A 22,654-nucleotide genomic window follows, 5' to 3' on the forward strand; every position below is an offset into this window, starting at 1 on the left:
AACGCCTATGGTGTTCTTGCATATAAGAGAGTAAGAGTGCACATACTGTAAGAGGAAGCTCTTAGAGAAAATACAGTAATGGGAATTTTACTAATAAGAGAATTCCATAAAGGGATTTGAAGAGATCTGAATAAAATGACAAAGTGAATGACAAAGAAAGAAAAAAGAGAAAGAAACTGGCTCTGTCTGACTAGAGGTCTTGAAAAAAAACAATTCCTCACATGGGAACTCAAGGTAGTCTTCGCAACTGCGAGTTCCTCCGAGTTCAGAATGAGATGTCAAATCAACATGGCCGCTCACATCATCAGCAGTAAACACAGCAGCACTTCTTACCTTTAAGTGAGTTACACTGTATAAACAAGTATTTACTTTACATCAATCAACATACAGACACATTCACTTGTTAAATCTATAACACTGACTCTACAATACAGGTAAACCTTGAGTATATTGAGGAAATATACATCACTCATCACAGCTAGCTGGCTTGCTTGTTGCTAACAAAAGGTATCCCCCCCGCCTCCACTATGTACCTCAAATGCATGGAGGTTGAAAATGGCTGTGCTCCACTTCTGAGGTGAACTGAATGCAGCATTAGTCTATATTCTAGTTTACTGGTGCTATGGTGGTGTTGTAGTCCACAGATAAGAGAGGAAGAGCCGAAATTGTAGCCTCACAGTGGGAGTATCAATCCCACAGGATGGATCTGAGCTATACTACAAGGCCATCTGTCATATAGCGTACTCAGGGACGGATGGTCTTTCAGTGGTAAAATATCACAAGCCGTTGAGGGTAGAGGAACCGAGGCGGCAACATCGGATCTTGAGCCAAGAATCCTCAGGTCTGGCTTTGGGTTGCAGTTCAAAAAAGCCATTCGCATGGTTTTGGATGCTTAGGTTGCACCATGCTGGAGTGTGGATTTGCTCAAGGTTATAAACAGTGAGGGGAAAAAGGGAGTGAGAAAAATAATGGCCTTTGTGCTGTGTGTAAGTACCAGATGCATGACGCCTTTCTGTTGATGCTCTTCCAGATCACTTTGGTGTGTCAGGTTTTATGCAAAAAGACTCAACAACAGCGTGCTAGATTTCAGGGCAGCCGTAAGTCCCTGGTGTGTGTTCACGCCTTCTCCGTGCAAACCCTCCCAACACACAGACTCTCATATACACAGCCGTTTCACTCCGACGCAGTCGTCACTGCAGGGAACAAGGGTGTGGGTGTCTGAGTCAGACTCTGTTTTTCTGTCTGCACTGTGTTGTGCTGTGTGTGAACGTATGAGTGTGTGTGTGTGTGTGTTTACACCGCTGTGCAGCTGGCACATTCTCTGGAAAAGCTCTCCCCCATCTCAGTAAGATGCTGGCAAAGGGGTAAAGGGCTCAGAACTGAGCCCTACACACACACACACACACACACACGCACACACACACACGCTACTGGCACTCTCCCTTGCCACCACATCTGGGAGCAATTTACCCACCAAAATGAAAGAGAAATGGGGGGAAGGTTTGCAGAGAAGAAAAAAGTGGTATATTAGAGGGGAGTGGGACAGCAGGAAGGAGAACGACAATAGCATTTAGGAAGAATCGTGTATTTAATCTCATTGTTGTCACGAAATTTTAGCCAGCATGAAAAGAAACATCTTTCAATTAGTGTAGTACATACTCAAACTCAAATAACGTACACAAGTGAGCGATATCATTATTATTATTATTATTATTATTATTATTATTATTATTATACCGTATATATATAGAGTGTATATTATATATATATATATATACTGTATACATTGGAACGATGGACCCCATGATCATGGTGTAACACAATAATACAGTGACAGAGTACACAGGACTATAAAAAATGCAAATACACAACAATGTATGATGAGTGCAAACAATAACTACAGAGGACAAGAGAACATGAACTAGACAGGACAAGAGAACTCGTGTTAAATCACCTCAGCAGCAATGGTACTTGAGTACTCCAATTAAGAACAACGTGCTATGGCCGCTACGCCTGTGCCACATGTTCACCACCAATTTTATGCCTGATTTACTGCTGCTGTTCAATAAAGACACAGCAGTTCTCAGCCTGTCAGTGTGTGTGTGTGTGTGTGTGTGTGTGTGTGTGTGTGTGTGTGTGTTTAAGTGAACACATGTGCCATGCCCTTCAGCAATGTTAAAAGCAACACTGGAAAACTGACATAAACACAGAAGTTGCCCCCAAACAATACTGCTTTACTGGACTGTAAAATTGCAGCAAATGTTATAGCTTCTGGATTTGGTTGAGAGTCGGTGAGCTCGGACCTTTTTCATGCTTAAACACGTCCTTTGGAGCATTTCATGGAACACACATGATGTATGGAGTGCTTTAATTATTTAACATTTTGATTCACAATTCTGTTGATATGAAATTGGTCAAACAAAGCTGATCACTTTTTAATGTGACTTTGATCAAATAAATATGTTTGATTGATCTCAAGAAGAGAACTTTTTTTTTTGGTTGTTTGATTGTCTGTTTGTTTTTTAGGAATGAATAGGTGATTGTCTCTTGTGTTTAATTCGGGATGCTCTCATTGGTCTCTGAAAGCTGTTCAGAGACATAACTGTCTGCTTTCTGGTCTTTTAAACAATGCCCATTTTGAATTTCTCGGAGAATTTTCCGACATCTGGTTAGGGCATCGTAGAGCTCAATACATCAGTTGAGTTCAAAAGGGAGAGAACATTTGTATGTATTTCTAGCTCGGCGAGGTGGGAACGATCATTTATTATCTTGCTGTGTGTTTATTCTGAAATTTCACTGCTTTTAAATGATAAAGATCATTGTAGGAAGCTTGTATTAGTACAAATAATACTCATTTAATGCTTCTACCTAAATTCTCAAATAATTGTATTATATATTTATTTATTTATTTTTTGCCTCAGCCTAGCAAGAGAGCACGGATTAAAGACATGTAATAATTATAATGGATTAATGTTTAAAGTGAAACAGTGTAAAGGCACATTTTATAAGACTTTATAAGACTTTATAAGATGTCTGGCATCCCAACCACTAGGTGGCACAGGTTAATTTTGCACTAAAAAAAAAAAAAAAATCAAAAATAGAAAAGCGAAAATATTTAGAATTTTAGTCAAATGTATGTAGTATTTCCTATAATAATATCACCGCAAACCAAATATAAGATTATTAAACCTATTTCTAGACATTTCACCTAATTTCAAGTTTTAAATGTTCTTATTCTATTGGCTGATCATTTTGCTTCTTCGCAGAAATAAATGCTTAAAATTTTGGAAAAAAAAAAACCAACAACAACAACAAAAAAAAAACCATCTGCCAATAGAAGAATCTGATTTCAAGGTTGAAATGAGTCAGGTATGTCTAGAAACAGGTTTGATAATCTTATATTTGGTTCATATAATCATAAAATATTCAAGATATCTTGCTAAGATATATTTTTTTGAAGTGTATTTACAGATTTACAAACATTGGCATGCTGAAGTACAAAGCCAACGTCTATAATTCTACACGAAGGAGGTTTCAGAGCTTTAATGATTATCTGGGAGTGGAAAATAGAAATATAAAAGCACGACAATCAACAAATCCTTTTTAATGGTGTAACTCATAATGACATATACCTTTTCATGTGAGACTCGTAGTGTTGGCGATTTGTTTGCAATAGATGGTGAAAATACATGCTTATTGCGTTGTTATCTCATATTAACTTTTATGTTTCCTGGTGTGTGTGTGTGTGTGTGTGTGTGTGTGTGTGTCTGTGTGTGTGTGTGTGTGTCAGCTCATAAACTGAGTTTCTCTAATCACTCCATGTCCAAATGTGTCCAAAATGATGATTTTCGCCAGTATAGCAAAAATACCGAGCTTCTAAAAGCCGAAGATCTCTGACTGATCGCAGTCAGTGGTCGAATCAAGCAGGACAGGCCACTCCTTTACAGTGTAAACAGAACAGAGTGCTTTTGATTCGTTTAGGATTTGATTTAAGCCAGAGAGACTGCATTATACAGACTTGCAAATATACACACAAACAAAACTGGCTTTACTTCGTCGATTAGCCGAGATATGACACATGAAAGAGGATATCTATTACATATAAATCACACTGCATACTTAAGAAAGACATCATAAAGGTGGTGTGTCTGGTTTATTTGACAAATTGGAAAGGCTTTGAGCTGTTTTCCAAGCTGCTCATGTATTTAAATCAATCTGTTGTAGCCACAGTGGAAGTTGCTTAGAGCTGTTTTAAGTGTCGTTATTGATTTCTAAGTTATTAGGTGCTGACAGAGGATTCATATTCTTGATATTCTACATGGAAGTACGTTTTTTTGATTCAGGACCACATGAAGCAGTTTCCATGACGTGTCCTCCTGTATCTTGATAAATGGGTTAGTTGCTTTACTAGCTCACGAGAGGCTGTCATTGACGTTCAGGGAGCGATCCCAGATCTGAATTCCACAGTGACAGCTGAAACAAGACGCTTCGCAAAAAATAACCCAGCGCTCCTGTCTGACAGGGTCTGTTTCATATGCACTCAAGACTTTTTAATACCATACTGCCCCCTTATGGTCAGACACAACTGTGTGGAAGTTAACTAACTAAATAAGTAAAGGACTCACTAACTAACTAAATAAATAAATGAACATCCATCCTGATGTTCTTCCTCTGGATGGAGCTCTCATCAACTGGAGACTACAGCCTGGAGATTGCTTAGGATGGTACCGCTTGAAGTACCATGGAAATGGTTTTGGACCTCAATTAGACATGGAGGTTCTCGCTGTGGTTGCTGGGACTCCGGTTGTTCCTATGGCCTTAGGACTGCAATTACCACATGCAGTTTTGTCTCCTTTAGTGAACAGTGGACTAGTTCAACAAACAGACTTCATATAAAACTATAATGAACTTTCTTTTACTGTCACACTATCCGTTGTTACCCAGATGAGGACGGGTTCCCTTCTGAGTCTGGTTCCTCTTAAGGTTTCTTCTCATATCATCTTAGGGAGTTTTTCCTCGCCACCGTCGCCACTGGCTCGCTCAATAGGGATAAATTAACCCACTTAAAATCTATATCCTGTGTTTATATGTTTCTGTAAAGCTGCTTTGAGACAATGTCCATTGTTAAAAGTGCTATACAAATCAAACTGAATTGAATTGTATTGAACTGAACATACATACATGCAGTGGGGTCCAAAATTCTGAGACCAGATTGAAAATCTGGTAAACAAACGAAAGGAAATGTTCAATATTCAATATTCAACACGGTGCACTTTTTCTAGTTCACGGTTTAAATATAAACTAAGACGTGATATTGACCACGTTAACTCCTTTGTACAAAAGGTCGGATTTTCCGTGAGTCTTATCCCTTCTTTTGAAGGAAGTGTTCAGACGAAACGCAGATGGATTTGATCTAACGTGGATCACAAGGTTTTGTGACTCTGCATCAGTGCTGACACACCGTCGTCAAGGCAAAACGGGAACGTACCAAATACTCTGAAATTCGTGTAAATATTTCTACGATTCTAGTTTTTGCTCAAGTTATTGCTGATGATATCATTAGTAATGCAAACATTTGTGTTAAATTGAAACGTTGCATTTTCACTAGTGGGGCTCAGAAAACGCTGTGTACTGTATATATAGCGCATGAGGGCAAATAATTACAATAAAGAAGTGCGAAATCCTTTTGTGTGTGTGTGTGTGTGTGTGTGTTTTTATTCATAATACATTTCATATTTGACAGCTGGCTCCTCAAAGCCACGACTCATCTAGACATTTTCATTCCGCGTATTCGATTAATCAGCTGCACATGTGCAACACGATCTGCGCCGACGGCTGAAACAAGCTTTCTGCTTTTAAAACGAACGAAAACTGAGAACATGCTCCGTATCTGGCGCTGATTAATAACTGCTCGGACGTGTTCGATGCTTGTTTTTATCGTGCTATACGTACATAATTGTGTTAACACCATGTGGGTGCACAACTCGAATGTGCAGTAGTGAACTATAACCTATGGTACGACTACTACTACAACAACAACTACTACTTCTACTACTACTACTGCTGCTGCTGCTACACACACACACACACACACACACACACACATATGCATGAAGCGTATGGTCATGCCAACCAGATAGAGAGACGGAGAGAGTGTGGGCCTATATCCAGTTGTCTCCTGTGTGATTTGGTGGGTTGAATAACAGAAACACCAGGAGGTGTGTGTGTGTGGTGTGTGTGTGTGTGTCTCTGTGTGTGTGTGTGTGTGTGTGTGCGTGTGTTCCCTCAACTGCACTGCTCCTGCCTGGCAGAGATTCTTATGTTAAAAAAAGCAACACACCCTGCTAACCCCCCACCACCACCACCCTGCATGCATCAAACTTTTCTGAGCAGGAGGTCCCTCTCCTCTGTCTCACTTCCAACTCGCTGTTGTTGTTGTTGTTGTTGACACTGATCTACAGTGTCATACTTTTTCGTTTTGTCTGTTTCCTCAATTAGATTCACGAGTATAATGTATTACTTTTCATTTTCTTTTGTGTGTGTTAGCATTTTATAGTCAGTTTTTTGAGGCAGGGATGAGGGGAAACACAGAATGACATCTAACGGCTATCGTACCATCTCGCAGCACCTCAATGACCTGAAGAAGGAGAACTTCAGCCTGAAGCTGCGCATCTACTTTTTGGAGGAAAGGATCCAGGGGAAGTTTGAGGACGGAAGCAGCGAGGATGTACACAAGAAGGTCAGTAGAGCCGAATAAAACCAATGGAGCAGCCGGCGATAAAGCGCTCAGGCTTCTGTATTAATAAATCCTGCTGGAATGGAATCTCAGGATTTTTTCCATCGGGTACGTGTCTGTCGGTATGCGGTACCTCAAAACAGTTGAATATTAGTGGAATGCAGGCTGATTCGTGTTAGATATCGAAGCGTGTTTTTCGTTTAGTCTCGCTGTGAGACTCCTGTGAATGAAATGTGAAAGGAGTTATGCAGCCAGTTGCGTAGATACTCAAAAATGAGAAATGGTCCTGACACCAGCAGGGAGCCATTTGATTGGTTCAGCAGGTCAGCGCAACTGTTTTCAAACTGCAGTAGTGGAAGGAACATACGGTAGTGGACATCATATACACTTTCATACGAATTATACACTCCGCATTCACACTTTCATACGAATTACACACACTCCGCATTCACACTTTCATACGAATTACACACGCATTCACACTTTCATATGAATTACACACTCCGCATTCACACTTTCATACGAATTACACACTCCGCATTCACACTTTCATACGAATTACACACTCCGCATTCACACTTTCATACGAATTACACACTCCGCATTCACACTTTCATACGAATTACACACTCCGCATTCACACTTTCAAACAGATTTTTAATTAACATCAGTTTTGATTATTTACAGTAGGGAATCTTTCTTCTCTGTGGCATGATTAGAATATACTTTTTTTTGGAATTGGATCCACTGCCAGCAGAAAGTAAGAGCTATTCCTGCTTGACCTTCTCAAACTGACCTGCTCTCTCTGTTCTAAATGAAAAGAGGCCCACTGACCCACATGCACTAAATCTGAGCTAGCAACATAAAAGTTATTCTGGAGTGCAACTGTAATGGTGAACTCGAACTTGGAGAGAGTAGGAGACAGTGCATGCATGTGGTGGGGGTGAGCAGGTGGCTACTGTCTATCCGGCTATTTTTGTCTCACCCAGGAGACTGTACAGAGTGTACAGAGCTTCAGTAACTAGGCATCAACATTAATTTAAAAAAAAAAAGCCTGAGTGCATTTTACAGATCAGTCTGGCACTGAAAGGTCTGAAACGTACACTGCAGCTTGAGAGAAATAAACTCTAGTGGTTACTCTATGTGGAAAAGGATATCAAATTATAGTTGTTTGGAACTGGAGATTATTTATTTTGGTCAAATGAAATGCTTATAATAATAATAATAATAATAATAATAATAATAATAATAATAATAATAATGCTTTTGAAATAAGTGGGCATGTAAGGGTTAAATTGCATGGTGGAAAAGATTCCAGATGATGTCCTGAAGCTATTTTTTTTCGCTTTGCAGAACATTGAGCTGCGGGTCGAGGTGGAGAGCTTGAAGCAGGAGCTACTGGAGAAACAACAGCAGCTTGACAAGGCCCTGTAAGTACTACTGAATTAGTGTTAAGGAGTCAGTATACACTTTATTTACTGCACTTAGTGCAATGTCACTGTCAGTATACACTTTATTTACTGCACTTGGTGCAATGTCACTGTCAGTATACACTTTATTTACTGCACTTGGTGCAATGTCACTGTCAGTATACACTTTATTTACTGCACTTGGTGCAATGTCACTGTCAGTATACACTTTATTTACTGCACTTGGTGCAATGTCACTGTCAGTATACACTTTATTTACTGCACTTGGTGCAATGTCACTGTCAGTATACACTTTATTTACTGCACTTGGTGCAATGTCACTGTCAGTATACACTTTATTTACTGCACTTGGTGCAATGTCACTGTCAGTATACACTTTATTTACTGCACTTGGTGCAATGTCACTGTCAGTATACACTTTATTTACTGCACTTGGTGCAATGTCACTGTCAGTATACACTTTATTTACTGCACTTGGTGCAATGTCACTGTCAGTATACACTTTATTTACTGCACTTGGTGCAATGTCACTGTCAGTATACACTTTATTTACTGCACTTGGTGCAATGTCACTGTCAGTATACACTTTATTTACTGCACTTGGTGCAATGTCACTGTCAGTATACACTTTATTTACTGCACTTGGTGCAATGTCACTGTCAGTATACACTTTATTTACTGCACTTAGTGCATTGTCACCTATTAGTTTTGTACCACATTGTTATGCACTAGAATATATTTTCACATTAGAAATAAATACACTTTTAACAATGCGTTATTATCTGAAACAGTAAAAGTACTGTATAGAACTGGTGCATTTCCCTGCAGTACAGTACTGTCGAACTCTCGATTGTGGAAAAAAGTGAAAAGTGTCGATTCATTTTCAGTAACAGCACAATTCTGAGCACAATAGTGCCATGTCAGGCCACGTGACACCACCTGATCTGTTTTTCACCTGATTCTTCTAGAACAGCACATCCCAACGTGTTAGGGATTTATTCACACCATATGAGGCATATATGAATGCTTTATACATACCTGTCTTATTTTGGAGGTATTTTTAATGATTATGCTTTTTTTTTGTTTACTACATGGAATATTCCTATAGTTATTTACATGTGGGTGCAATGTTACTTGGCACCCTTGAATAAAGTGAGACTCTTGAGCAAACACACACACACACACACACTTTTGACACTGCTGATGAACTGATACAAAAGGCCACAGGATAACTGCCAGACTTTCATCAGACACTTCTGCAGTGAAGTGGAAGCTTGCACACGATCCAACAGTTGCCTGAGTGATATTTCGTTGAGGGACGCTATTTGAAAACTCTCCCACATGAACACACACACACACATGCACACGCACACACACACACACATACACACACAAACAACTGTACGGAACGCTGACCTTGTCCAGTGTCTAACCACACAGCCAAGCTGCTCATATGTTGTCAGAGCCCTAGTGACTGTGTTTTAGGAAATGACTTGCACATACAGGTAGGTTTTAGGGACTTAACATGAGCACTTTTCAATGACCTTCCTTGTTTAGCCTCACATGATGTGACATCATTATGATATAAAGTGCTGTAAAAGTGCTAAGTCACAATTCTATCGATCGCTGCATTTTGCACGCCTACTATCGAGCCACACATGATTTTATGGAGATGTCAGTGATCCTGATCCTTTCTGCTCTCCGGACCTGCCTGATCCATCCTGATGCCCTACCTCTGGATGGAGCTCTCATCAACTGGAGACTACAGCCTGGAGATTGCTTAGGATGCTACCGCTTAAAGTACCATGGAAATGGTTTTGGATGTCAATTCCACATGGACATTCTCGCTGTGGTTGCTGGGACTATGGCTGCTACTATGGCCTTGGGACTGCAATTACCACATGCAGTTCTGCACTCAGGTCTCCTTTAGTGAACAGTGGATTAGTGCAACAAAACAGACTTCATATAAAAACTATAATGAACTTTCTTTTACTTTCACACTATCTGCTGTTACCCAGATGAGGGCGGGTTCCTTCTGAGTCTGGTTCCTCTCAAGGTTTCTTCCTCATATCATCTTAGGGAGTTTTTCCTCGCCACCGTCGCCACCGGCTCGCTCAATAGATATAAATTCACACACTTAAAATCTGTATCCTGTGTTCATATGTTTCTTTAAAGATGCTTTGAGACAATGTCCATTGTTAAAACCGCTATACAAATCAAATTGAATTGAATTCAACTGATGGTAATGCTGTTCTTGCCAAACATCAGAATTCATGCAGAGGTGTTTCTGTTAGACCTAAGTGCGAAAACGAAGGTTTATTTCTGATCTCATTTTCTCAGCTGTGGTCACGTTCACTTATAGAGCACTATTCTTTCGGAAATAGTGGCTGGTTTGGTACTATATGTCCAGTCAAACAGGTTGGTACTATAGGGTCAGAACTGTGGTGGTTGTTAGGAGCAAACAGCAGCAAGTCTGGAGAAACAGCCCAAGTGGTGTAGGCCAATGAGAAACAGTCTCTCTCTCTCTCTCTCTCTCTCTCTCTCTCTCTCCACCATGGACGTGAATAGAATATAATCTTAAAGGTCTAATTATACAAATATTCAATTGTCCATCCATCCATCCATTTTCTGTACTGCTTATCCTACACTGGGTCACAGGGAGCCTGGGAACTTGGGGCACAAGGCAGGCGACTCCTGGACGGGGTACCAACCCATTACAGGGCACACTCACACACTCACACACCCATTCACACACTACAGACAATTTGGAAATGCCAGTCATGATACAACACATGTCTTTGGACTGGAGGAGGAAACCGGAGTACCCGGAGGAAACCCTCGGAGCTCGGGCAGAACATGAAAACTACACACACACACACACACACACACACACACACACACACACACACACACACAGGGTAGAGGTGGGATTCAATCCCCCAACCCTGTGGGTGCAAGGGAAACATGCTAGCCACTCAGCCACCATACTATTATACAATTGTGTAGTATACATTTAGAAGTCAGGGATGATTCATTGCCTGATTTTTTTCACTTTCACAAATTTATTGTGCTTTCCTGAGTCTAATACAAAGTCACACTTCTTTCACAACAACGCTCCCTAAAGTTCATTTTATTCTTTGCCCCCAAAGCACAACAAAGACACCGCCTAATCAGGATGGAGCTGATGAGGAGAGGCAGCAGGAGATCTCCCACATTCAGGAGGTCCTTGAGAACAAGATCCAGCTGTTGCAGGAGGTATATCCAGCTGTTTTTAAACCTTTTTTTAACAATTACATCCATATTTAAGACATTCAAAGTTTGTTTATTTTATATATTATATCTTTAGCTCTTAGTAACCTGCTGCCCAAACTGGTCTTTAATCAGTATTATATTTTTGGAGATATTAAAACATCTATCCTTGTCTTCTCCTTCCATAAAGTGCATTACATTTACAGAAGGACTTACTGACTGCTTTTATGATCTGGCCATCAGGATGCTAAGCTTGCTCGAAGTGAAGCTGAAAAAATGGCTTCGTTGGCTGCCTCGGAGTCCCAGCGCTGTGTGGATCTGGAGAACCGCATGACGGTGATGGAGACTAAAGACACACAGGAGGAAATTCTGGCTGAAAAAGAGAGGTAAGCAAACACAAGTCAGAGTCATGTGAAAAGGCAGATCTAGCGTCGGTATACCGTATGCACATGTAAATCTATGCATCTGCGCTCGCAGGCGGATTCAGACATTAACCGAGGCTGTGGTCAGTAAAGAGGAGGAAGTAACATCTCTGAATGAAGAGAAGGACATGCTTACTCACAGAGTAACTCAGCTGGAGGAAGAGCTGCAGGTCGTGAACAAGTCGCTTCAGGAGAAAGACAAGGATGCAAAGGTATGCTGGCAACTTACATAGCTGAAATACTACAGTATAGCCACATAAAGAAACAAAATAAAAAATACAGCCACTTTTTTAGGAACGCCTGTACACCTGCAGATTCATGCAATTATCCAATCAATGCATGGCAGCAGTGCAGTGCATCAAATCATGCAGATACAGGTCAAGAGCTTCAGTTAACAGCTAAAGATTTGGGTAAAGAAACATGTCCTGGTATTTTTCCAAGAAGTTTTCTAACCTCTGTCATCAATGAAGCGTTTCCGCCTGTGAGACAGTTTCTGAAATAATAATAACAACCATGCCAAAGTCGCTGGGATCACATTTTCCCCCATTCTGATGTTTGATTTGAATATTAACTAAAGCTCTTGAAATGGATCTGTATTAGTTTATATGTTGTGCTGCTGCCTCGTGAAATATCTGATTGGATAAGTGGACAGTGAGAATATACAATCAGGTCCACAATTTCAGTGGACAGTGAGTATATACAGTCAGGTCCACGACGGCAAAATCATCATTTTGCCGCTGTACACCACCACAGTGAAGCAACCAAGATGCGACCGAAGTGTAGACTTTCAGCAGTAATTCAAGGGGTTTAACAAAAATATTGCATTAAACGTTTAGGAATTATAGACATATCCCCCTAACCCCACCCCACCCTCAATCTTCACAGGCTCAAAAGTAATTGGACAATCGACTGATAAGCAGTTTCATGGCCAGCTGTGGCCTGTTTTCTCGTTGTTTCATGACAAATTAAGGAGATAAATGGTCTGGAGTCGATTCCAAGTGTTGAATTTGCATTTGGTAGCTGTTCATGGGAACTCTCAATATGAAGCCCATTGAGGTGTTGATGCAAGTGAAGGATGCCATTATTATGCTGAAAAAAACAAAACAGATCTATCAGAGAGAGAGAGAGAGCAGAAACTTTAGGAGTGGCCAAATCAACAATTTGGTACATTCTTAAAAAGAAGGAATGCACTGGTGCGCTCAGCAACACCAAAAGGCCTGGAAGACCACGGAAGACAACTAAAGTAGATGAATGCAGATTTCACTGTACAGATGGATAATGACTCAAAAATGGTAGGTAGTCTGCACTTATATAGCGCTTTTATCCAAAGTGCTTTACACTGTGTCTCATTCACCCATACTCACACATCAGTGCTAGTAGAGCTGCCATGCAAGGCGTTAGCTTGCCATCGGGAGAAACTTGGGGTTCAGTGTCTTGCCCAAGGACACTTCGGTATGTGGAGTCACGTGGGCTGGGAATCGAACCGCCAACCCTACGATTAGTGGACAATCCGCTCTACCACCTGAGTACCACGTAAGTTGCGAGCATTGTCCCTTCTGTGGACCTCAATGAACCAAAAGAATAAAGGAAAAACCTACAAGCAGTTCAGTGTTTCATTAACATAAATAAACAAATTGACATACCGTGAAAGCAACCCAAGGGCTTCTTTAGGCAAAGAAATTAAATGTTCTTAAATGTCTGATGACCTCAACTCAATTGAGCTGCTTTTCACTTACTGAAGACAAAACTGAAGACAGAAAGACCCACAAACAAGCAGCAACTGAACGCAGCTGCATTAAAAGCCTGGCAAAGCATCTCAAGGGAGGAAACTCAGCATATGATGACATCCATGGATTTGCATCCAAGTATTAAAAATAATCCTAACATTTATAATGATGTTAGTTTGTTTAAAGACTTTTGAGCCTGCAAGGGACTCTGTAAATAATGCCTGTAAATCCTAAACAGTTCATTCAATAGTTTTGTTAAACCCCTTGAATGAAAGCTGGACGTTTACACTCGATTGCTTCATTTCAAAGCCATTGTGGTGGTGTACAGCGGCAAAATGATCAAAACTGTGTCGCTGTCTCAATACTTATGGGCCCGGCTGTATGTCATCGTTCTATGTCTTTTGGACAAAAACAAATGTGAAAACCAAAAGTCAGTTGAAAGAAAATATTTGTCACTGACACAATGTTAAATGTGCAGTGTGTGTGTTATTTATGTGTAAATGATTTCTGGTTCAGGATCCAAATAAAACTCGAATGTAGTGTGGTTTGTTCAGTGTGATTACAGGCCAGTGCACAACATCATTCAACTTTTACCAAATGGCTGCAACGGCTCAGATATCTGCATGTATTTATAAACACACACACACACACACACACACACACACACACACACTGTATGTGTGTCAATAAGCACCATAGCATACATAGCCTACTGCAATGGGGGTTTTTTTCCACAGATGAAATTATAAATATGTACAGTGTCTCTGTTTTCAAATGACATATGCACCTATTCCTATGAGTAAATATAAAGTGTATAAATAATATGACTATACAGTGCAGTTCTCTGCCAGGATGCTTTATCCCTCTCATTTATATCAATAAGCAAATTTTCACCAATCTTTTAACAGATTCTCAAGGACAAATTGGAGTATGGGAAAAATGTCAAGCAACTTGAAATGCAGGTCAGAACTGGAATCAATCAATCAATCAATCAATCTATCTATCTATCTATCTATCTATCTAGTATTTATTTATCCACACAAGAGCATGTATGATGAGTTGGTCTTACTGTAAGTATTGAGTCATTTGCCTATATGATTTGGTTTTGTATTATTATTATTATTATTATTATTATTATTATTAATAATAATATGTTGTTGTTGTTGTTGTTGTTGTAGTTAATGGGCAGTGAGAGAGTGACATCTAGTGGACTTGTTTTATAAGTGATTGATGATGCTGCAGGTTTTGGAAACCACACACACACACACACACACACACACACACACACACACACACACACACACACACGCACACACACACAAATTCAAGCCCATAAAATACCAAGCGATTCACATTTGTCTTTATTTGTATTTGTTTTCTTGTATATTTGTGTTTTTGAGAATCTACCCCTGTGCATGAGGTCAGTTAAATGGAGTGCCACTTTAAACTGCCTGCAGAACCCAATGTCATCTCTTTATAAAAATACCCAAATTCTTTTCCTAAATAAAATAATTTTCCACAGAGAGAGCCAGTGTAAAAGTGATCATTAATCTAGGCCGATGTAGCGTTCATGTTAAATATTTATGTGACCTGTGTGTATCATTTGTAATGTTTTGTCAGCAATTTTTTTTATTGCTTTTCAAACATTGTGGTCTCACTTGCTTGGTCTTTTGAATTTGGGCACTAGAGAAGAAACGGTAGGCAGCTGAAACGGCCAGTGAGTTTCTCCGACTCTTTGCTTTTTCTGTGAACTGAAGCAATAAACAGTGAGATCATGTTAGTTAAAAAAAAATGCACTTGATGCATTTGCTGATTAGGATAAATAGTTTTATGATTAGGGCTTGTTTATGGGGGAGCACTGTTATGGCGTCCTGTCTCTTTTGCCTAATACCCAGAGGCACTTTGGGTGATAAATTCACATAGTGACACCAAACAAACCTCCTAAATGTCCAAACTTTTCCCAAATACAAAAGAATAGCTCTCTGTATTCAGTGGATAATATGATTCATATGGCCATGTGCTTGTTTTGTCAGAAATGTATTTGTGTTCTGCATGTTAGCAAAAGTATCAGTGCTGCTGGAGAAGTCATTTGTGTAATGAAGAAAGCATGAACTGCACTCATTCTCCTAATGGAGACAGATATAAACTATATAAAAGTGGTGGTTAAATATAGACCTCTGGTCTGCTGGACTGATTTAACAGACAGGAACATTTCCCTGAATGAACCGGTCCTATTTTCCCCCCCAGACATTGTGATGGTAATGCTTACTGCAGTTTCCATCTCTGAGGTTTCATGAAGGATTTTTGTTTTAAACCACAAAACCTGTCATGTGACCATGTCATCAATATTTGGTTTAGGACACAGGTTTCCAATACTGGTCCTGTACATTTGAGTGTTTTCCCACTGGTGCAGTGCCATAGCAGTCTCACAGCTTCAGGTTCCTGGTTTAATCCTGAGCTCAGGTTACTGTCATGTTCTCCCTGTGTCTATGTGGGTTTCCTCCAGGTTCTCCCAAAAACATGATAGTGGGTAAACTGGCTATGCGATATTGCCCCTGAGTGTGAATGTGTGTGCGATAGATGTGTGTTTCTACTTTACACTAAGCGTTCCTGGGAAAAGCTTCGGATCCACTGTGATGCTGACCAAGATGAAGCAGTTAATGAAGATGAGTGAAAGAATGAACGATTCAACTAATCAGCTAATTCACAGCCCTTCTTGAGATGTGTGTGTGTGTGTGTGTGAGAGAGAGAGAGAGACAGAGAGAGAGAGAGAGAGAGAGAGAGAGAGAGCAGGGAAAACGCTAAAATGTGTAGAACAGGGTGTTCTCCAGCACCAGGGTTAGGAGCCTGTGCTTTAAAAGGATAGTTCACCCAAAAATGAAAATTCTGTCATCAATTACTCACCTTCATGTGGTTCCGAACCCATAAGACTTTCTTTCATTTTCAGAACACAGAGGAACTCATTTTAATGAAATCTTTAATGAAATTTTTGTCCTTCCATTTACAGTCCAAGTAACCAAAACTTTCAAGCTCCAAATAAGTTCATAAAGGCATCATAAAAGTAATTAAATTTTATGAACTGATACGAATGCTTTGTGTGCACACAAAAATAGTCTTTATTCACAAAATATCTTCACTTCTGCGTAGATCTCAGACACGTTCACGGGAGAACCACGACACATGCGTGTTGTGTTGATGTGAGAGCGGACAAAAAAAAAAAGCAAGTCCTCCTGTATGTTGAAATCTGCAGACATCTTTATTACAAAGATTGTTCTATGTCAACGGCCCCCAAGCACTGGGTAGCGGCCCAGTACCGGGCCCTGGAAGAGTTGCTACCGGGTCATAAGAACGAAAAAATGCCTCGGCTATATGTGATGCCACTGTATTATTTATTGTGTGTTTCCCTTTTTAAGAGTCACTATCCAAATTTACATAGGCGTGATTTCAGAAAACATTGGTTCCACACGTTCAGGTCCAGCTAATAATAACATGAGTGTGAAACAAACATCGCATGAAAGTTTCTTTAGTGGAGGAGGTAAGAAAAGACCAAACGAGGGAAAGAAAGAACCTGGGCCTTCTTTCTCCCAGCTGGCCTGCAATCACATCAGCTTTGCTATCAACTGAATTTGAGCGTTACTTCCCACATGCAACTGATCCAAGAATTTCAAAGGAATGGATCCATGACCCATTTTGCAAATGTACCCTGCGAATCATCCATCTCAGTGCATGAAGAGCATCAACTCATTGAGATCGCAAATGACGGCGGGTTGAAAAGTATGTTTCAGACATCCTCCCTTGCAGTCTTCTGAATCAAAGCGAAAACTAAGGGTTTTTCTGCACTGACAGCCATTACACCAAAGTTACGGAGCAGACTGGACATTTGCAACATACTTCGAGTCTCACTGTCACCCATCCCTCCTTGTTGGGACCATATTATTGCAAGGAAATAAGCTCAGTGCTCCCACTGACTGTTATGGTGAGTTGTAATATTTTGTTTTAGTTTGTTGTCGCATGCAGTTGATATGAGGACATAATTTGACGATTTCAACCGGTCCGTGCAGTAAAAACGATTGGAGATCCCTGTTTTATGTGACTCAGCTTGTGTACAGCGTCCGTCGTTCTCTACTGTAAACAGTGCAACGCTTCCGGGCCCTGTAGTATCACGAGAATGGATGACAACACGACACGCGTGATCTATGCGGATGTAACATTATTTTGTGAATAAGTCTTAATTTGAGGTTGTTTTTTTTTTATTTTTTGCACACACAAAGCATTCGTATCACCTCAAAAAACTAGGATTAAACCACCGGAGTCAAATGGATTACTTTTACGATGCCTTAATGAACTTTTTGAAGCTTGAACGTTTTGGTTACTGTACTGTAAAATGGAGGGACAGAAATTTCCCAGGTTTCATAAAAAAAAAGTCTTCATTTGTGTTCTGAAGATGAATGCACGTCTTATGGATTAGGAGTAATTGATGACAGAATTGACATTTTTGGGGTGAACTATCACTTTAATGAAGTAAGCTTGAGATCACATGTGGGTGCTTGTCATATCAAAAGCCATGACAAAGCAGCACTTTCACTTCTCTGTTAGGAGAAAATAAGCCAAGAGCTTGCATGCTCAAAAGCATACAGGTTCAAGCCTTTAACTGTTCAAACCCTCAATAAAATTACGATTTGTAACACTAACACGACCATGACGTCATGGTTCTCTGGATTAGACAGCGTCACTCGGATGCACGGCTGCTCTGTCTGTGTTGATGACAGGCTAACGGTTTCGGCGTGGTTATTTTCCCCGCGGAGGGGAAAATCACAACAAACACATACACACAATGCTTTTAAACGTGTATAAAAAATAAAAATACGAATGAACCAAGTTATAAACTATACTACCGCGTATAAAATGTGCACGACAACCCTTATTATAAACGAGTTTTTCTGTTAATAAAGAAAACCGAAAGAACGTGTGTCCCCCCTTTTTTGTGTGAAATGGTACAGTCCGCTTTTCTGGCTTCTCTGCTGCATTGCCACATCACTGGGGATGACCATTCAGAGAGGAACTCGGTCATATTGGGAGTCGCTGTTAAGATTTGAGGTTGCATTGTGAAGAAACCGCTTTATGGGAGACTTCTGCTGGGATTTATGTCGTTTTTTTGTTTTTTGGAGAGATGATATATTTTGGTTTTGAGTGTGGGAGGGTGAAACCTGGCACTGAGGGTGATGTGGGGAAGGACCTGACATGGTGAGCTTGCTCTCTGAATATGAAGGTGTGGTAAGAAGACATCAACATCAAGACAACATAAATGACATCAAGAAAGTATTTGAGAAGGACATTGAGATTTGCTTCTCTTGGGTGCAGATGTGATGGACATGCTCATCCGCATGTTTATGGAGGAACTATGACATTTGGATTTGCCTAAACTGAAATGTCAGAGTGAAATATTTTAGTTGTATACAAGCTCTAATTTATGGCTTGGGTCCTGTCCTATTGAGATTTTTTTTTATTTTTATGATTAAATTCCTGATTGTTTTATTATAGCCTTATACAGGTTAGACGGGACCCCCAACGTCTAGCAGAAGTTAAAATGCTGGACTCCAAAACGAAGGACTTGTGCCGTATTTGTGCACGGGAGCTGTACGGTAACCAGCGCCGATGGATCTTCAACCCGACAGCCAAGCTGAGTCTGCAGGTACTGCTGTCGCACGCTCTGGGCAGGCAGCTGTCCCGGGACGGCCGCAGAGAGTTTGCCTGCAGTAAGTGTGCCTTCATGCTGGACCGCATGTACCGCTTCGACACTGTGATCGCCCGTGTCGAGGCGCTGTCCATCGAGCGAATGCAAAAGCTCCTGCTGGAGAAAGAGCGGCTTCGACAGTGCATAGGCGGACTCTACCGCAAAAACAATCCAGAAGAAATTGATTCTGAAACCCCGGCGGAGGCTTCCTCCATCGACACAGCCACCCCATGTGATTCCAAGTACAGCTGTCTGTTAGAAGAGGACCTGACGTACTCTGTCTACGAGTGCTGGGCTGAGCATGATTCAAAGGAACGTGCAACAGGGACACATCAACAACACACTGCACATCACCACTACCAACACCACCACCACCACCACCAGTGCCATGCTGGATCAGAAGCTGGCACGGCGCAGCGCTCCAGGAAGTGCAGGGGATGCACCACATTGCGAGTGGCTGACTCTGACTACGAAGCCATCTGCAAAGTGCCCCGGAAGGTGGGCAGAAGCACCTCATGTGGACCCTCAACCCGCTACTCTGTTAGCAATCTGGCCAGCACAGAAGAGACATGCCCTGAATCAGAACCTCAGGAGCCAGCCGCTCAGTCATCAAGTCTGACAGAGATCAGTCAGACTGCAGAAACCGCTGAGGAGGAAAACGTCAGTCTCAGTCCGGCAACATCGATCGAGTCACTGGACGCTACAGGTGACGCCAGTCAGCCCTGCTGCTCACTAGTCCATTCAGACCTCCTGCAGGAACAGATGGAGGATGAGAAGGTCTTGACCCAGAGGTCCAGTGCAGAACAGAGCCTCAAAACAGGAGTGGAGCTGGCTCTCAGCCTGGTCAAAAGCTTTGAGTGGCGTCCAGTCCGGGTTTTTCGAGGCAGCCGGCTGCCTGTACCAATCAAGCCTGTAGCCATGCACCAGGTCCCTCAGGCAACAACGGACTGTCCTTTCTCTCTCCAGCCGGCTGATATGGTTCCTCTCAGCATCCAGCAGGATCTGCAGCTCGACCTGGCTGAGATCGAGGCACTTTGGCTGGATGATTATGTTCCATGTGGGCCTCTGGGCTTCCACGAGGTAGCTGAGAAAATCTAACCACAAAGCAACTAATATTTAGCGCGATGCTCATGATTATATTTCAACTTCATATCTGCTTGATTAGGAAGCAGTGTAAAAGAGCACGTCCTGTGACATATTGTTATCCTTTGCCGGTGGACTGTGAACATATTTACACATTTATGTGTCTGGAGAAGCCTCTTGGCTATGTTTCCTAATCCTTTGATCACACAGCATTCTCTTAGCAACATGTCCACTGCCATGACAACTGTTGTTGTAGGCAACAATGCAATGCTTACTACTACAAGCCAGTCCTCAGAGGAGATTTCCCTTGTTGGGTCTTTAAATGCACACACACACACACACACACACACACACACACACACGCACACACACTCCAGAAGTGTTTACTAAAGTAGTAAAGCTTATAATATTGCCTTTTGCCTCAACATCACCATGGTAACGCATTGGTCTTAGATCACTGCAGTGGTACAGTGGTGATAAAGCAGCAGGCAGCAATTAATACTGTGTTAGTCATTCAAGCTCCAGTGTTCGTACTAGCTCTGTGGCCCTAGACTGGCCTGTCCATTAACATCACAGCAGGCAGGGCAAGACAAGATCCCTTACACTGTTCCTCCTTCGGGAGAAAACATAACCTTTCGTCTTTGCTGTCTGAAATATAGATGAAACGCAATGGACCACCATTAGGCAAATTTATGCACAGGAAATACAAAAGACTTTTGTGATGCAGGAAAACGTTATGAATTTATGGAGCTGCGTAGCCTGAGACAGAGGAAGAGGAGTGAAAGTAAGCACAGATAGATTCACACTGAGAATAAGGAAATGAATGACGTGTCGTCCAGGAAAATCGGGACTTCCTGTCGAAAGGGTAGAGAGTGACTAGATCAGCTTAGCGTTAGCAAAGCGCAGTGTAAACATACATGTTTCTGAGATATCCTGCTGTCTATTTATAATGTTTTAAATGTTTTACTTTTTTTTTAAACAATAACTTTGGAAACAGACTCGGTGAAGTATTTCTACCATCTTTCAAGTCGTCAAATTAACGCTATAAACATTCTTACACGTGAATTTTTTTTAGTATTCATTAATTTTGTCCACATCAAATGAAAGTATCATCAACATTTTTATTCAAAAGTTTTTTGTTTAAAAAAAAATAAATAAAATAATGCAGCATTCCTGTTTTTGCTGGAAGTATTTATATAAGAATTATATATATTCATACCTATATGTCATCGATCAGAGAAATAGCTTGAAATATTGTGATATGATTTTTTTTATTATTTCTTTTTTTTGTCATATCGCCCTAATACAGACTGGGTATTGTGGAGAATACGTGTCTACATGTGTCTCAGAAAATATATTTTGAACATTCATTAGGAAATATGACAATAACGTTCAAAGGTACATGAAATAACGTGTGTGTGTGTGTGTGTGTGTGTGTGTGCGTGCTCATCAGAAGCTCATTGCGGAGCAGCAGGTTCAGCTGGTGCAGTATGAAAATGCAGCTGGTCAGTGTGTGACTGAACTACACAAGGCCCAGCTACAGGTCCAGTCTCTCCAGACTAAGATCAGAGAGAGTGAAGCAAACAACAAGGTACAAACCATGTCATTCTGCTTTATTAAGGTCAAATAAGTCGTTATTAAGTTATTGTTAAGTTATTATTAAGGGTGTAAGGGCCATGGTGTTTCCATGGTGTTTTGGTATCTAAGGAAGCACAGGATGTATAAATGTCAGCTTTTCCTGATATAGATATATATTGTGTACATGGATGTGTGTGCAGGAACTGCAGCAGCGACTCGAAAGTATGGAGTGTGAGCTGTTGTCTTTCCGGGAGACAGCACAAGGACAGGAGAGGACTATCCAGACTCTAAACAACTCTCTGAGCACCAAGGACAATGAGGTGTGTTCACCTCCACAATTTGTTTCTCTTCTGTTATCTACTGAACTGGACCAGATGGAGGTGACTTCACTGAAGTTAATACAGTAGTACCAAAAAAAAAAAGGATACGTGAGATATCTACACTAAAACCTTAAGTATCAGCCATTAGTGATATCCATCGAATATGTTTTTTTTTAAGTGCACCTGTTATGGTTTTTCAGATATTACCTTTCATGTAGTGTGTTATAGAGCTGTTTGTGAATGTAAAAAGTCTGCAAAGTTTCAAAAATCAAAGCGCAGGGCATACAGAGTTATTGACTCCCAAAAGAAGGAACCGATTCTGAACTGCTGAAACGAGTCGTTAGTGATTCCAGACTTACTTCCTGTACTAACCTA

At 40.8% G+C, this 22,654-nt stretch overlaps 1 protein-coding gene across 9 annotated transcripts in view; it reads left to right on the forward strand.

Annotated features, from left to right (window-relative positions):
* pde4dip (phosphodiesterase 4D interacting protein) overlaps positions 1–22,654 on the forward strand; it is an 80,025-nt gene that overhangs the window by 15,371 nt on the left and 42,000 nt on the right. For 5 of the 9 annotated variants that reach the window (XM_053614799.1, XM_053614804.1, XM_053614807.1 and 2 more), the window contains exons 1-3: positions 17,079–20,378; positions 21,835–21,972; positions 22,160–22,279. In XM_053614799.1, the coding sequence (XP_053470774.1) occupies positions 19,152–20,378; positions 21,835–21,972; positions 22,160–22,279 (1,485 nt within the window). In that variant the 5' untranslated portion in view covers positions 17,079–19,151. Of the gene's footprint in view, positions 1–6,625; positions 6,740–8,089; positions 8,167–11,315; positions 11,422–11,658; positions 11,802–11,892; positions 12,050–14,472; positions 14,527–17,077; positions 20,379–21,834; positions 21,973–22,159; positions 22,280–22,654 lie in introns of those variants that run through there. The other 4 variants (XM_053614808.1, XM_053614806.1, XM_053614802.1 and 1 more) reach the window with 3 other exon arrangements.

The sequence above is a fragment of the Ictalurus furcatus genome, chromosome 25 (assembly GCF_023375685.1).
Source record: "Ictalurus furcatus strain D&B chromosome 25, Billie_1.0, whole genome shotgun sequence".
NCBI lineage: Eukaryota > Metazoa > Chordata > Actinopteri > Siluriformes > Ictaluridae > Ictalurus > Ictalurus furcatus.